This window comes from Procambarus clarkii, chromosome 48, assembly GCF_040958095.1.
Source record: "Procambarus clarkii isolate CNS0578487 chromosome 48, FALCON_Pclarkii_2.0, whole genome shotgun sequence".
Taxonomy (NCBI): domain Eukaryota; kingdom Metazoa; phylum Arthropoda; class Malacostraca; order Decapoda; family Cambaridae; genus Procambarus; species Procambarus clarkii.
This window is the reverse complement of record NC_091197.1, coordinates 7435799-7450120: the sequence shown is the minus strand read 5'-3', so window position 1 is coordinate 7450120 and position 14322 is coordinate 7435799. Positions and strand designations below refer to the sequence as shown.

At 46.0% G+C, this 14322-nt stretch overlaps 1 protein-coding gene across 1 annotated transcript in view; it reads right to left on the bottom strand.

The window, feature by feature from the left end:
* Nucleotides 1-11413, bottom strand: part of LOC138351030 (uncharacterized) — a 37506-nt gene extending 26093 nt beyond the window's left edge. Inside the window, exons 1-3 of the mRNA XM_069302529.1 lie at nt 11262-11413; nt 4420-4843; nt 421-676 (exon numbers count right to left, since the gene is read on the bottom strand). Coding sequence (XP_069158630.1) covers nt 421-676; nt 4420-4843; nt 11262-11315 — 734 coding nt within the window. The 5' untranslated portion in view covers nt 11316-11413. The remainder of the gene's footprint in view (nt 1-420; nt 677-4419; nt 4844-11261) is intronic.
* Between the last annotated feature and the right edge of the window lie 2909 nt (nt 11414-14322).

The window sequence follows — 14322 nt, the reverse complement described above, 5'->3', positions numbered from 1 at the left end:
ACAATATCATGAATATTAACATTAAATTGATTCCATTAATTCTAGTATAGGTAGCAATTATTTGCAAAACAAATTTAATGAAGAATAATTTGGTTTGGCATTTATAAATATTACCCTATTATATTTTAGAAAAAAGAGAGATAAAATTCAGAGAAATAGTGTTTGAATTATAACTCAAGAATAAGATAATATAATTATAATAATTCATTGTGTCAGGGACAGGAAGTCAGAGTGTATTCATGCATGTTAGGCCTTCCTTCGTTCATTCGCTCCTCATGTCTCATGAGGAACATGAGGAACATGAGACATGAATGAATTACATTAAAAAATTCAAATGGAAGATATCATGTGTGACAATAAAATAAGCTGGCAATATAAAACAATATTTGACAAGATTACGCAAGACTATGAGTGACTTACCTCTTATCACACCAACACTTTGATCTTGCTGTAGTTTCATTGTTGATAGTAGATGCAGGCCTTTGATGTGGTGTTGGCGCCCGTACAGGAAACAACTGGAACTGCTTGCCACCTTGGTGACTGTCTTTTCCAGGAGCTTTGTGAATTTCTGTTAACTCTGGTTCAGCTTCCTCTAAGACAGTCTGGTCTTCATCCGGTATTCCTTCTTGTGTATGGCTCTGGTGGTTATTTGTGTGATCGTATATCTCATCTGAATCTGAGTGGTGGAACATATAAATAGTTTCCATAATTTTTCTTAGCCACAACCCACTGGAGGTTGTTTGTTAACGCCTGCCTCCGTTAATAATGTACTTTCTGAGGGGAGCCCCGTAGGCTCCCTGGAGATATCCAGGCTGAATGGCTATGTATATCTTTCTGGCATCAGTCAATGCATGGAGTTCTTCCCTACCAAGGACCACGAGCCAGAACCTGGCCCCCCTCTAGAGAGGCACAAGGAGCAATGGCCTATAGACCCCCCCCCCCCTGTGGTTGGGAGCATTCTATGTCTGTCATCAACCGGGAAAGGCACCCAGAAAGGTTGGCACCCCAAAACAAACCCCCTATTCTGGTAAAATTATTACGACCGAAGGCCGAACAGGTGGACAGAACTCCCCAAACGAAAAATAGCAAACTAGCATGACGTCAGGAAGTGCACAAGGGGACCGGTACCGGACCGAAGACTTGTGCCATCACCCCAGCTCCCCCACAAGAACCAGCCCCTGATGTAGTGTGGCCACTTCCTGGTCCTGGGATAATGTCACCTACTGTGAAGGGACCACCCACAGCTGGACACCACAGTCAACTGGAAGTGGGGGATAAGGAACTGGATCAAAATGAGACAGATCTCAGCCTCCCTATCACCTCGCCCTTGGGTCGCTCCACTGTTCAAGCAGCGGCTGCCTTTCATGACTGGTTGCAGGAACACCAGCAGCAGTCACAGCAGGAGATGAAACGGCTGCAAGAGCAGCTCCGACATGAGAAAAAATCCACCAGCGATATTGCGATGATGCTCACGTGTGTGAAGGGGACTTTTAAGCAATGAATGCCAAACTCCCCCTTCCACCCCTGAACCCTCCAAACATGTGTTCGCTTGCCAATCCGAGGAAACTTCTAGTGATCTTGAAACCTTGTGTAGTGGAGCCCTTCCATGCAGGTTAACTGCCAGAGCTGTGCACCATACTTCGTGCTAAAGTATGTTCAAAACGACTCTATAGCGGGAAATGACAGACAAATTGTACTAGACAATTGGAGGCAAATGTGTGACATTGGTAATAAGCTAAGAAGTGTTCCTGGACTTATATTGTATTGAAATAGATAATATATATTAAGTGGACTAATAATATCAATCAATATAGTGCTTACTGTAGATGCACAAATAACTAAGTTATCCATCCTTAGCTGGAACATTGCATCCCTCTAAAAAAGGTTCTCAGATTTACATCACAAAGTAACAACTGAACACACAGATATTGTTTGTCTCCAGGTGTGCAGAATTCCCGCAAGATTCTCACCCCCGAAATTGCCCTCATTTGTTTCTTACAGCCTCAGATCCAGTAACTCTTGCATTCTATACATCAAACAATCCCTACCCCATCAACTTCTGCCAGAAAAACAAACTGCCGGTCAACAATATTATGGAATGAGGATCTATGTGGGTAACTCTGTCCTCAATGTATTTAATCTATATGCTCCAGCAGGAAAGTTAAATTATATTGATCTTCCAACCTGCACTCGAGCAGAGCCCACCATCATTCTTGGTGACTACAATGCTAGACACAAGGACATTGGCGGCTCTCGCTTCAGTAATGGTAATGGGAATCAACTGCTGTCGCTACTAAATAGTCACCAAGATGTGCAGATTGTGGGTGACCTTGAACCCACGCATATTTGTGGAGGCATTCTAGACCTCTGTGTTGGTTTCAACGTCTCTCACGTCTGGTGCACATCATCTATTGTAACAGATTTGTTGTCAGATCATCACCCCTAGATTGACTACTGTATGTATCAGAAATACCATCCTGCCCGGTGGGACTTTCAAGCGCAAACTGCTCAGTGTTCTTCCTGCTCGACGTGAAGACTTTGTTGCTCATGTGTCAGAGTGGTACAGCACTTATATATATTATATAGTATATATACATACCTCCTCCACAGTCCAGACATTTAACGACGGTCTAGTACAGAACATTCAGATGTTCGCTGACCCTTTAGGTCGGCGTCCTGCACCATCCAATAGTCGGAACAATTTGAAAAGTAATAAACACCATGCCTATTACAATGACCCCAAACTGCGTACTTTGAAACGCACTGCCAGAAGAGTTGGACTTACATACTGTATAGGGAAACACGTACGCCAACAATGCTTAAGCTCTTTCAGAAAGCCCTAGCCAAGGCAAGGGAGCACACGACAGAGCTCAGGCAAGATAATTGGGAAACCTTTGTTAACAGTCTCAACTCTCACATCCCCCTCAGTCAGGCATGGAAGGATATTAAAAGAATTAAAGGTGATAAGATCGGCCAAGTAGCACACCCTCACCCTCTACACAGAGCAAATGAGTTAGTTGATGTTTGGGCAACCACCTCTAGCTTCAATAAGCTTTCCCCAGACAGTGAGCTTCCGCCAGACACACAATTCAGATTAAATGCTGGTTACAGAGATTGAGAAAGGCTCGTTGACTTCATGCACCACAAGGAAGATGAATGCAATGTGCCATTTACTGAGTTTGAATTACTCATGGGCCTAAACAAAGGTAAAGCCACATCCCCCGGTGAAGATGGTATCACTTATGACATATTACGTCTACTTCCTTTAGTACCAGGGAATCCCCCTGCTTGAGCTGTATAATACGAGCTATGTTACTGGGGAACTTCCTATCTCTTGGACCAACAGTATAATCATTCCAATTCCCAAGCCAAATCAAGAGAATGCTTTCCGCCCAATTTCCCTTACTAGCTGCATTTGCAAAACATTCGAGAGAATGGGCCTAAACCGTCTCCTCCATAGAATAAGAACCATGCTATCCCCCCAGATATATGGCTTCATGCATTGATGGAGTGTGCATCATTGCATCACCACCTTTCTTACCCTGCACACTGAAAAGTCATATACCACCTTCCTGCATCTCAAGTCTGCGTTTGACATTGCAAATCGACATGTTATCTTGAGTGAGCTTGCAAGAATGAATATTGGTGGTTGGCTTCTTTGTTGGATCAGGGGTTATTTATCCAACAGGAAGTCATCTGTATTTTTCCAGGGGCATAGGAGTGTAACAAGAGACTTTGAACAGGATACCCCGCAGGGAGGTGTCCTCAGGCCTACCTTATTTAATATCTTAATAAACATGCTGTTAAACTCTGTATCAAGCAAACCCAACGTCCACATCATTAGCTATGTTGATGATATAATGATACACACCACTGGGTATGTTAACACGCAGAACACTCTTAACTCTGTATTAGACTCATGTCAGGACCTAGGTTTAGTCATCTCAGCAGAGAAAACAAAGATACTAACAAAGACAGGCACCTTTCTTGGTGCCTGTCTCAGTCGATGGCAGACATAGAATGCTTCCAACCTCAGGGGGGGTCTCTATAGGCCATTGCTCCTCGTGCGTCTCTAGAGGGGGCCAGGTTTTGGCTCGTGGTCCCCGGTAGGGAAGAACTCCATGCATTGACTGATGCCAGAAAGATATACATATCTATTCAGCCTGGATAGCTCCGGGAAGCCTCCAGAACTCACCAAGAAAATGGCGTTTCATTCCAATCAACGCTGGTATTTTCTCCATAATATTTAATAAGAATATTTTTTTTACATTATATTTCCATGCTGAATCAGAGTAACCTTTCAGTCATAAGGGACTTGCTAAGTTTTCTTGAAAATACTACTTAAATAATTCTGACTCATGGATCTGTTCAGACTCAATAAAACAAGTATAAACATTAAAATTATGAAATGTCACTCACCAGCATCATAGTCTTTTCCTATAATAATGACACCATCTTCAACAATACTGTCTTCCTCAGTAGGGAGTCCATCTTCATCATAATGACTGTCCCCAGAAATTTCTTCGCTTGCATAATTCTCATCTTCATGGTGATGATGGCTTGAATTAAATACACTTTCATTGTAGCCACCTTCGTCCTCAGTGCTATATGCATCTTCAAAAATTAAAGGGTCTTCTGTTCTCAATGTATCATTGTCAATTCCTTGCTCAATGTCAATGTCACTTCCTTGCTTGATGTCGTTGTCGTTGCCTTGCTCATTGTCACTCTCTCCCAGCAACAAGCTGAAGTCACCTGATGCTTCGGTTTCATCAACATACTCTTCATAGTCCTCTGAATCTGTCACAGAATCTGGACGAGAGTCTTGAAGATGCTTCCGTATATCCTAGAAATTTGAACTTAACTTAGCAATGTTGCATGTGATCAGAATTTATGGAACACATAGTATGTATGACTGCATGCAACAACAGTTTCCTAACACAATATGATGGATGCAGATATCAATATGATATCTTTTATTATTGTTATTATGTGTTTTATCAGGATTTTTATCTTTGCATTACTTATAACATGCTGGAAAAGATGAAATTTTAGCATTATATAAGCTATACCAGGCTGGGAGATGGAGGAAATTTCAGCAATAATGGCTGGATTTATTGATCAATGTGCAACGGAGCCGGTGGCTGAGCGGATAGAACACTGGATGCATGATCCTGTGGTCCCGGGTTCGATCCCAGGCACCAGCGAGACAATGGGCAGAGTTTCTTTCACCCTGATGCCCCTGTTACCTAGCAGTAAATAGGTACCTGGGAGTTAGTCAGCTGTCATGGGCTGTTTCCTGGGGGGGTGGAGGCCTGGTCGCGGACCAGGCCGCGGGGACACTAAGTCCTGAAATTATCTCAAGATAACCTATCCTCTTACAATGAACATCGCTTTTCGCTTGCATGCGTTATGCGTTAAGGCCAAAAATTGTCACACTAGAAAATGGAAGTTGCTCGTAAAAGTGGCATACTGTCCCATTTACTGTTTTGGGTTTTCTGGTAGATTAGGGGAGGACACTTTAATATGACCGGTTTTCTTGACGTTGGGAAACCTTAACCCCTGGGCTGCTCTTGCCATTATAGCCTGCAACACGCCCAGGAGTAAGAAAAACTAGCGTTGAATGTAATGAAACGCTATTTTCTGGGTGAGCCCCTACGGCTCCCTGGAGCTTATCGGGCTAATGTATGTTATGTTAGACCGGGACATTAGCTATGGAGTTCAGAACTACCAGGGAGCATGAGCCAGAACCTGGCCCCTTCAGAGAGGTTTCAGGGAGCAATGGCCCTTGAACCCCCCCCCCCGTGGTTGGGGGTTTTCCTTAATCTGCCATCGACTGGGGTTAGGCACCCAGAAAGGTAGGCATAACAAAACAAACCCCACATGGTAAGAAACTATAAAAAAAATGTAGAAACTCCCTACAATCCCAAGGAACAAGCAAACATCACACTTTACTGCTGTGCCGCTTGTCTGCACAGGCCTTCCTTCCCCGAGAGGGGGAGGGGGGCCCCGGATTTCACAGCCCCAGGTGTCTGCTTCACCTCAACTCAATACCCATCTCTCCATCAATCCATCCATCCATCCATCCTTCCTTCCATCTCCATCCTACCATCCATCTCCATCCTCTCCCTCCCTGCCTCCCTCCCAAGCTCTGCCTGCCTCCCTCCTTGCCTCTCTCTCCCTGCCTACCTCCCAGCCTCTTCCTGCCTGCCTGCGTACATTTCAGCCTCTCCATTCCTGCCTGCCTGCCCATCCACCCACTAGTCAGCCATCACTGACACAATGAGTGCATTTCGAGTCAACATGGTGCACAGATCTTCCTTGATTATGCAGTTATGTCCAACAAAGTCACTGAATGAACACTCAAGCCTCTTGACAAATCAAAACGATGTGCCGTAAATCTGTGATGTCACAGAGTAGAAGGCACTAGAGTGGTGGAAAAAGTGGATGTCTGTACAAAATATATCTTACCTGAATGTTACTTGAAAAATTACCAACACTTTACTTCGGAAATACCGGAGCTCCGGAAATAACGACCAGGGTACAGCCCCATATAGGCCATTAAATCGAGTGGATACTTATATATAAATACACACATACATACATACATAAACACATATACACACACACATATAGACATACACAAAATGTATAAATACACAGATACACATGAAAATAAAATTAAAAATAAAGAAAGGAAAAAACAAGCCACCGACTGGTGGGAAGAGAGCATCACGCCAGCCAGATGAAGAAGGCACCAAACGAGCACCAAAACTGCACCAAAAGGCCTACCTTGACAACAAAAATCCAAGGGGCCCGGCACGACCACAACACGTGCCAAGACCCAAAAGATCAGCCTGCAAGCTAAGAAGACCCTGGAACCCCAGAAGGCAGAACAGGGTTACACACGAGGTAACGAAAAGCCCCCTGAATCCACAAATGGGACCTAAGAGGAAGAAACCTCTGGAACGAAACCAAAGAACCTAAAGGAACCCGGAATCGAACCCAGGGGAGCCCAAACTACCACATTCGCCGGCGGAATTACACCACAGCAGGGCAAAGCACAGCACCCAGACAGAACCCACAGGTAAATGCCCAAAACAGACCAAAAACTGGGGGACAAGGTGTGGGAGCAGGCATAAACAGACAGGGACACTGAGCCCAAACTCTAGGGCACACACTTAAAACAGACAGAAAATGCAAAAACCAGTGTAAAAACAAACATCCAAGCGTTCCCAGAGGAACAGAAGACGGGCATAAAACCCCAGAAAAGCAAAGAAATGGCAACAGGAGGATAAAACCCTTGAAAGGAAAAAACTCACCCAAAATGCGAGCTCATACACCCTGGCTGAGGTAAACAAACCGTAGTGCCGCCCTGGTGGCCAACCGGGGAATTATCCGCAGAAAAGAAAATGGCCACCACACCAACGAGCCGTGACCGACGCCTTAGAGCCGAAAACACACCAGCAAATGTGGGAAACAAGCAGACTAGAGGGCCGAAAAACCCCGCCCAGAAGCAGAAGACTCAGGTAGGGGCAAACAGCTTCAGAACTGCAAGTGGGTATTCCCCACAGCCCCAGGAACCCGCAACAGAGGCCCTGGGGCAGAGTCGTCCTCCACGCCCTCTGCCCTTAAAGAAAAGGAAGAATCCATGGGAAAAGGCAGCATAGAAAGGGCCGCTGGTAAGACCCAGAAGCCTTGGCAGGAGGAACAGGCTCAAAAACCTCCGTCCCCAACCCAAACAGGGCAGTCCCCGAAGCCGCCTGAGTCTCAGCACTAACTAAACCCCGCCCCGACCCCAAAACCCGCAGACGGTCAGGAGCCGGGAACAGGGAGGGAAAGGGGCGAACAGCACCTAACCAAAATGGGGCTGCTCCAGGGCATCCGGGTGGAAAACCAACCTAGCGCGTTGCAGCAACCTAAACCAAGCTTGCAACACGGATGCCGTCAGTACTCTGAATAGTAAGGACATCAGAAGAGTACTGGAGAACATGCAGAGAACACCTCTCGCACGACTCAAGGTGTCAGTGACCTAACAGGCAGCATGACGGAGGTAAAAGTGGCGACCGTCACCCTGAGACAAGGGCACAGCAACTAACAAACCCGCACAAGACGGGATGGAACCCGGAAGACACATCCAGTTGTCCACCGAGCCTTCGGGAAGCCCGGGCAAGTTGTTGCTAACCGGTTAACACCCAAGCTAACAAGGGGTAGATGCAACACTGAAAACCCCTGCGACGTGTAAAATCACGGGGGCCTAGCAGAGGGCCACCAAACACTACCAGTGGAACTATAGCCACACAAGGCAGACCCCCACCAGGCAAATAAAATAAAAACAAAAGAAAATCCCCGCAAAAGTACACCGTCCCCAGAGGCAACAGGAACTGGTTGCCGCATAGGTGGGAGGCCGTGCAACACCTTGATGCCCAAACCAGCACAATACAGTCCCTACCCTAGGCCAAACAAGGACCTCAAGCCCCAGCTGGCCCCAAGGGCGAGGCAAAAGCCGAGCAGCAAGAACATTTACAGGAATGGTTCCCGAACGCCCCAGGGAAGATAACCCTGTCAAGCAGGGGCAGTACTCACAGGGCACCTAGGGAAGGAAGCCCCTAAGCGCATGCAGCCCTGGTACTGATGAGGAACACCTGGCCACCGCACAACACAACACACGGCAGTGAACGCCACGAAGGGAAACACCGTCTAGGATACTGAGCCCAGAGAAGCGTTTATCCTGGTTGACATTAGCTTATGAACTGGTGCTAGGCAGCCGGCTCAGTGAGGTCCGGGGCTTTCCCCCTCCCTCTCTCTCGGGGCGGGGGAGGGCTGCATGGACGAGCGGCACGGCAGTAAAGTGTGATGTTTGCTTGTTTCCTTGGGATTGTAGGAAGTTTCTACCTCTCTGTTCGGTTTTCGTTTTAGTGTCTTACCCTGTGGGGTTTGTTTTATTATGAGTACCTTTCTGGGTGCTTAACCCCGGTAGATGGCAGATAAGGAAAACCCCCAACCACAAGGGGGTTTTCCAGGGCCATTACTCCCTGAAACCTCTCTGAAGGGGGCCAGGTTCTGGCACTGGTCCCTGGTAGGTCTGAACTCCATAGCTAATGGCGCGGTCTAACAAAACATACAATAAGCTTAGAGCTTAGCCCGATAAGCTCCAGGGAGCCGTAGGGGCTCCCTACAGAAATCAGGCACATTGAAATAATTTGGTAATAATATCTTTATGGCAACTCCCGCCTGTCAGTATTAGTGGAGCAGACCACCACAGGATGCCTAGTCTGTCAACACCTCAATTTTGCCAAACTTCCTCGCCCTATTGCGGCCAAAATATGTTACCTATGATTTTTTTTTTCCTGTGATCCCATGATCAGGGAACACAAATGAACACTTTTATAAGAGGATTTTTTTTGCCTGGCAGTGTAGAAGGCCATTAGGCCCATAGCAGCATAATGTTTAACAAAGAAAACAATTGTATAATTTTTGCATTTTGTGCGCGCCAGGGTGTTGCATGGTAAACTTCCTTGAGCAGCCAGAGGGTTCAGACCATACAGGTGTAGTAATTAGTGTGTTGATGAGAAATATATATTTAAGTTATCTGCTGTTCACTTACTATTAGCATAGAATCTAAAGGAGGAAGGAATGTGATACTTCTAAATATCATATTCATTAGGTAGAATTTGTGTTTGTTTGTAAGATTTCTTATTATGAGTAATGGTATTGTCTTTTCTCAGACATGATAACATAGGATAAAAACCCACATTTGTGTATGTGTGACATTTATGTAAGGAATTTACATCAAGTCTTTCACACTCTCCTGAGTGCTTTGTCAAGGTCTGAGTGTGTTATTAGGATGTGACTTACATCACAATGTCTAATCTTGATTAGACATTAAGATTTAAGTCTCATCTTAACCACACACTCAGACCTTGAGAAAACACTCAGGAGATTGTGACTGACTTGGTTGTAAATTCCTTTCATAAATTTCACAAATACACAAGTGTGGGTTTTTATCCTAAATTCATTATTATGAAAATCTGTAATTTCCTTTTGAGATACTTGTTAATACATTTGCTTTGTATTAGATAGTATGTAGTGAACAGAGCTAAATTGAACAAAGCTGGATTAAAGTATTCAAGTCTTTCAATTGATCCTGATCAGCTCAGGCAGTTTGTTGCTGTGTGGCAGATCTCTGATCACAAATCCTTCCCACCTCACAGAGTTGTGAACATTAGTTTACAAGGACCCGTGTCCCTAGAAGGCATGACAGATTCTTGAAGTACCTGGCATTGTCAGAGTGTGACCATAGTACAAGCTGGAAAAGACACTGATGGGGGTTGCCCAGAAAACGAAGCATTGAGTGTAATGAAATGACCAGTTTTCCTGTGCTAAGCACTGTTATGGTAGGGACATTCTGGATATGTGAAGCTCCCATGACTACTACTTACCAGTCATTGATACAGACCTTTTCAAACCCTTCTTATCCACTTCAAGGGGTGGGGGTAGCAGTAGGAATTAAAGATCACCTGCTACCAAGGTGGTAGCAGGTGATCAAAATCTCCCAGGTGATCTCCCATCAAAAATAAAAAAAAGGCACAGTACACTTAAGATCTCTATGAGTAATGTCTGGTAAAACACAAATCACCAAACAAAACTCTGAACTTTCTAACTACAGTAGGTATTTAGAAGCCTTCCTACAACAGGATGAGTATGGGACATACTCTAGCCAGCCCGTCCTCCTAAGGTTTCCCAACATCAAGAAATTGTAATACTAAAGTCTCTTATCCTAACCTACCAGAGGATCCAAAACAGAAAACAGGAGCATATGTCAATTTTACGACCCACTAACATTTTCTAGTACGATGATTTTTGGCTTTAGGTAATGTATGCATCAAAATGTGACACTCAATTAGGATGGGTTGGGGATACATATTAACTCCTCACCTTTAGTGATAACAATCAACAAAAAAATCCTTCACCACCACCAGATGGCAACTTGACCAACACTGGTGAAGCAAACCTTCACTCTCAAGCCTAAGCTCCACCAATAGTGTGAGGAGGCAGGGAGACAGGGTGGCAACATGAAGTTATTGAGGTGCCAGTGCAGAAAGGGGTAATTTTAGAAATTCAGCACTATTTCTGAGGTGACTCCTTTAGTGGCTTCCCTTAACTTTCTTGCCATGGTCCTCAATGAGGCAAAGGAACATTTTGAAAGTAATGACCCATTTAGACATAACAGAAAAGGTTGACAAATGTGCATAAAGGCTTACCATGCTAACAGATGCTGTGAAGGGGGGGTTAAGGGGTCGAGGACAACACAGCATTGATGAGCTCAAGCGATGGTTGGAAGAAAGCAGGCAGCCAACACCCTGTCCGACCACCAGAAGCCTCGGGTCCTGTGTTAAGCTGCAAAGAGAATGAAGATTGCTGCCAAAGCAGAATACTTATAGGCATCATGAGTCCTGAGAAAGACAGGAGGATGGCCGTAAAGACTGCAATGCAGCGAATGACACACCACCGAACCTGTGAGCAAAGTCACAAGGTCGAGGAAAGAAGAGAAGAACATCATGAAACTCACACAGAAAACCACATCACAACAGTTGGTCCTAGAGCAGCAAAACAAAAAAACAACACATTAAACAAAGCAAGACTCCAGAGGCCCATGAGAGAATGGCAATGACTCAAATGTGGCCAAGAAAGCAGACAAAGTCTAAGTGGACTCCGAGCAAGAAAGCTCTGGAGAAACAAAGAAAAAATAATCAAATCAACTTTAAGAAAATGGTTCGAAGCCAAGGATGACCTCCAGCAGGAAAACCCTGCCAAAGCTAAGCAACACAAAGCTAAGTAAATACAAAAGTATTCACCAAACACACACAGATCAAAAAACAAAAAACAGCCGAGTTAAATGTAATGAAATGCAATTTTCTGGGTGAGTCCCGGAGGCTCCCTGAAGCTATCCAAACTGACATGTGCCATATTAGTTTAGTGTCATTAATCTCGGGAGTTCTGTATGCCTACTGGAGACAAGAGCAAGAAGCTGGTCCACTCAGAGAGGTGCAGGGAGCAATGGCCATATGATCACTCTACATTCAGAGTATGTCTTGTCTGCCATCGACTGGGAAATACCCCCCATAAAGCTTGGCGAAACATTACAAACCCCCCAACTGGTGAAAATCAAACAAACAAACAAACAAACAAACAAATCCTCATCCAAATAACACGGCGGACTTTTAGAGCCCACCCACCATCCCTGCTAACGAGCGGGCCTGCTAGTTAAATGACGACTTGCTTGTTTGTTTGTTTTCTTTTGGGGGAAGTTAATAGGCTCTGTTCAGACGTAGGTTGCAATTTTCACCAGTTGGGGGTTTGTATTGTTTTGCCTAACTTTCTTGGGGTATTTTCCGGTTGATGGCAGACACGACATACTCTAAATGTAGAGTGCTCATATGGCCATTGCTTCCTGTACCTCTGAGGGGACCAGGTACTGGCTTGTGGTCTTTGGTAGGCATATAGGGCCCTGTAACTTATGACACCAAACTAATATGGCACATGTCAGTTTGGATTGCTTCAGGGAGCCTCCAGGGCTCCTCTCAGAAAAAGAATAAGGCAGGAAGGAAGTTCCATCCTTGATAAAAAAAAACACTGCAGAGAATGGAGCAGTGGGAAAAATACTATGCAACAAGTTACTGTCACCATGAAGTCAGAAGGCTAGAATACTAGGAACACCCACCATGTGTCACCCCTGATACAGGATGGTACAAGAACCACAGACACTCCCAACAGGAAGATTGGTAGAAAACTTAGCTATATTGGAGAGTCAGCCACTGAGTAACATTGTAGTAAGAAGACTAAAAAACCAGCATTGAATGTAATGAAGTTCCAATTTTCGGGCGAGACCCGGAGGCTCCCCAGAGCTATCACAGGCTGATATGCTAATGTCAGACTTTGGCATCAGTCATGTGTATGGAGTTCTTAGGGGCCTACTGGGGACCATGGCCAGAACCTGGCCCCCTCAGAGAGACAAGGGGAGCAATGGCCTATAGAAACCCCCGTGTGGTTGGAAGCATTCTTTGTCTGCCATCGACCGGGGCAAGAATCCAGAAAGGTAAGCATCCCAAAACAAACCCCTATTCTGGTAACAATTGCTACCAAAAGCCGAACTGGTGGATAGAACTCCCCAACAGAAAAACAAGCAAATTAGTATGACGTCACACGTCACCGTGCCGCTGTCTGCGCAGCTCCCCCCTCCCCAGGAGGGGGAAGGGGGAGCCCCAGACATCTCTCGCCAGCTATCCACCCATCAGTTCTGAGGTTGGATGTCAAAACATGCGAAAAACCGCCGACCGGAGGAAGGGAGGGTTGCTGGGAAGCCTCCGGGTCTCACCCAGAAATTGGTGTTTCATTACATTCAATGTTGGTTTTCTGGGGGGGGGAACCCCATCAGCTTCCCCGAGCTAACTACCCACAGTGGAAGGTCTAAGGGACAGATCTGGGAGGCGGTCACCACTCACCCCTCAACGAAAAGCGAGACAACAGGCTGCAATCGCCAACCCAAGGTGATACAGGCCCAAATGGGCCTGGGAACGACACGAGACAACGAGCATCCAGGCCCCTGTGCGACCGCCAAAAGTCCCATGCCCAAATGTCAGCAAGGACATGCCGCCAAAATGCCAGGAAGAGCAGCGAATCCACGGACGCCATGGGCACGGGGAAAGAACACAGGCTGGCTAGCCACAGTAACACGGCGGACGACCCGGGAGACCTTCACCTGCGAACAGGGAAAAACATTACCGGATCAACCCAAAGCACACCCCGGAAACACAAGACATGGCATGCAAATAACAGTGGAGGGCCACAACTGAACACAAAACACGATGCACCCCTGGCCTGACCAACCAAGCACCAACAAACTAAGGACCCTTCTGAAAAGCAGCAGCCTCATCCCGTGCCAGAAAAGAGGGAGACGGCTGCAACCGAACAAACCAATCGCCATGACCGAAGGAGCAGAAACCCCTGCGCCGGAAGAGAGCAAGAAGCTCAGCAACCTGACCCCTAAAGGCAAATGCCAACAGGAAGAGCCGTCGAGAAACAAACCCGAACCAAAGGGGTCACCACCAACCGAGGAGAAAAAGGAGCACGCTGTCCAGAGACCAGGACGGCGCAAGCAGCGCATGAACAGGCCGGAGGTGAAACAACACACGATACAGCTTACAAATGGCACAGATGTAACACCAAGACTGAAAGCAAGTCGAAACAGCTCTGCCAGCGCCGCACGAAACGAGGTGACAGTATGCGGCCCCGAACCCCACCAGAAAAGCCAAGCCAACGCCA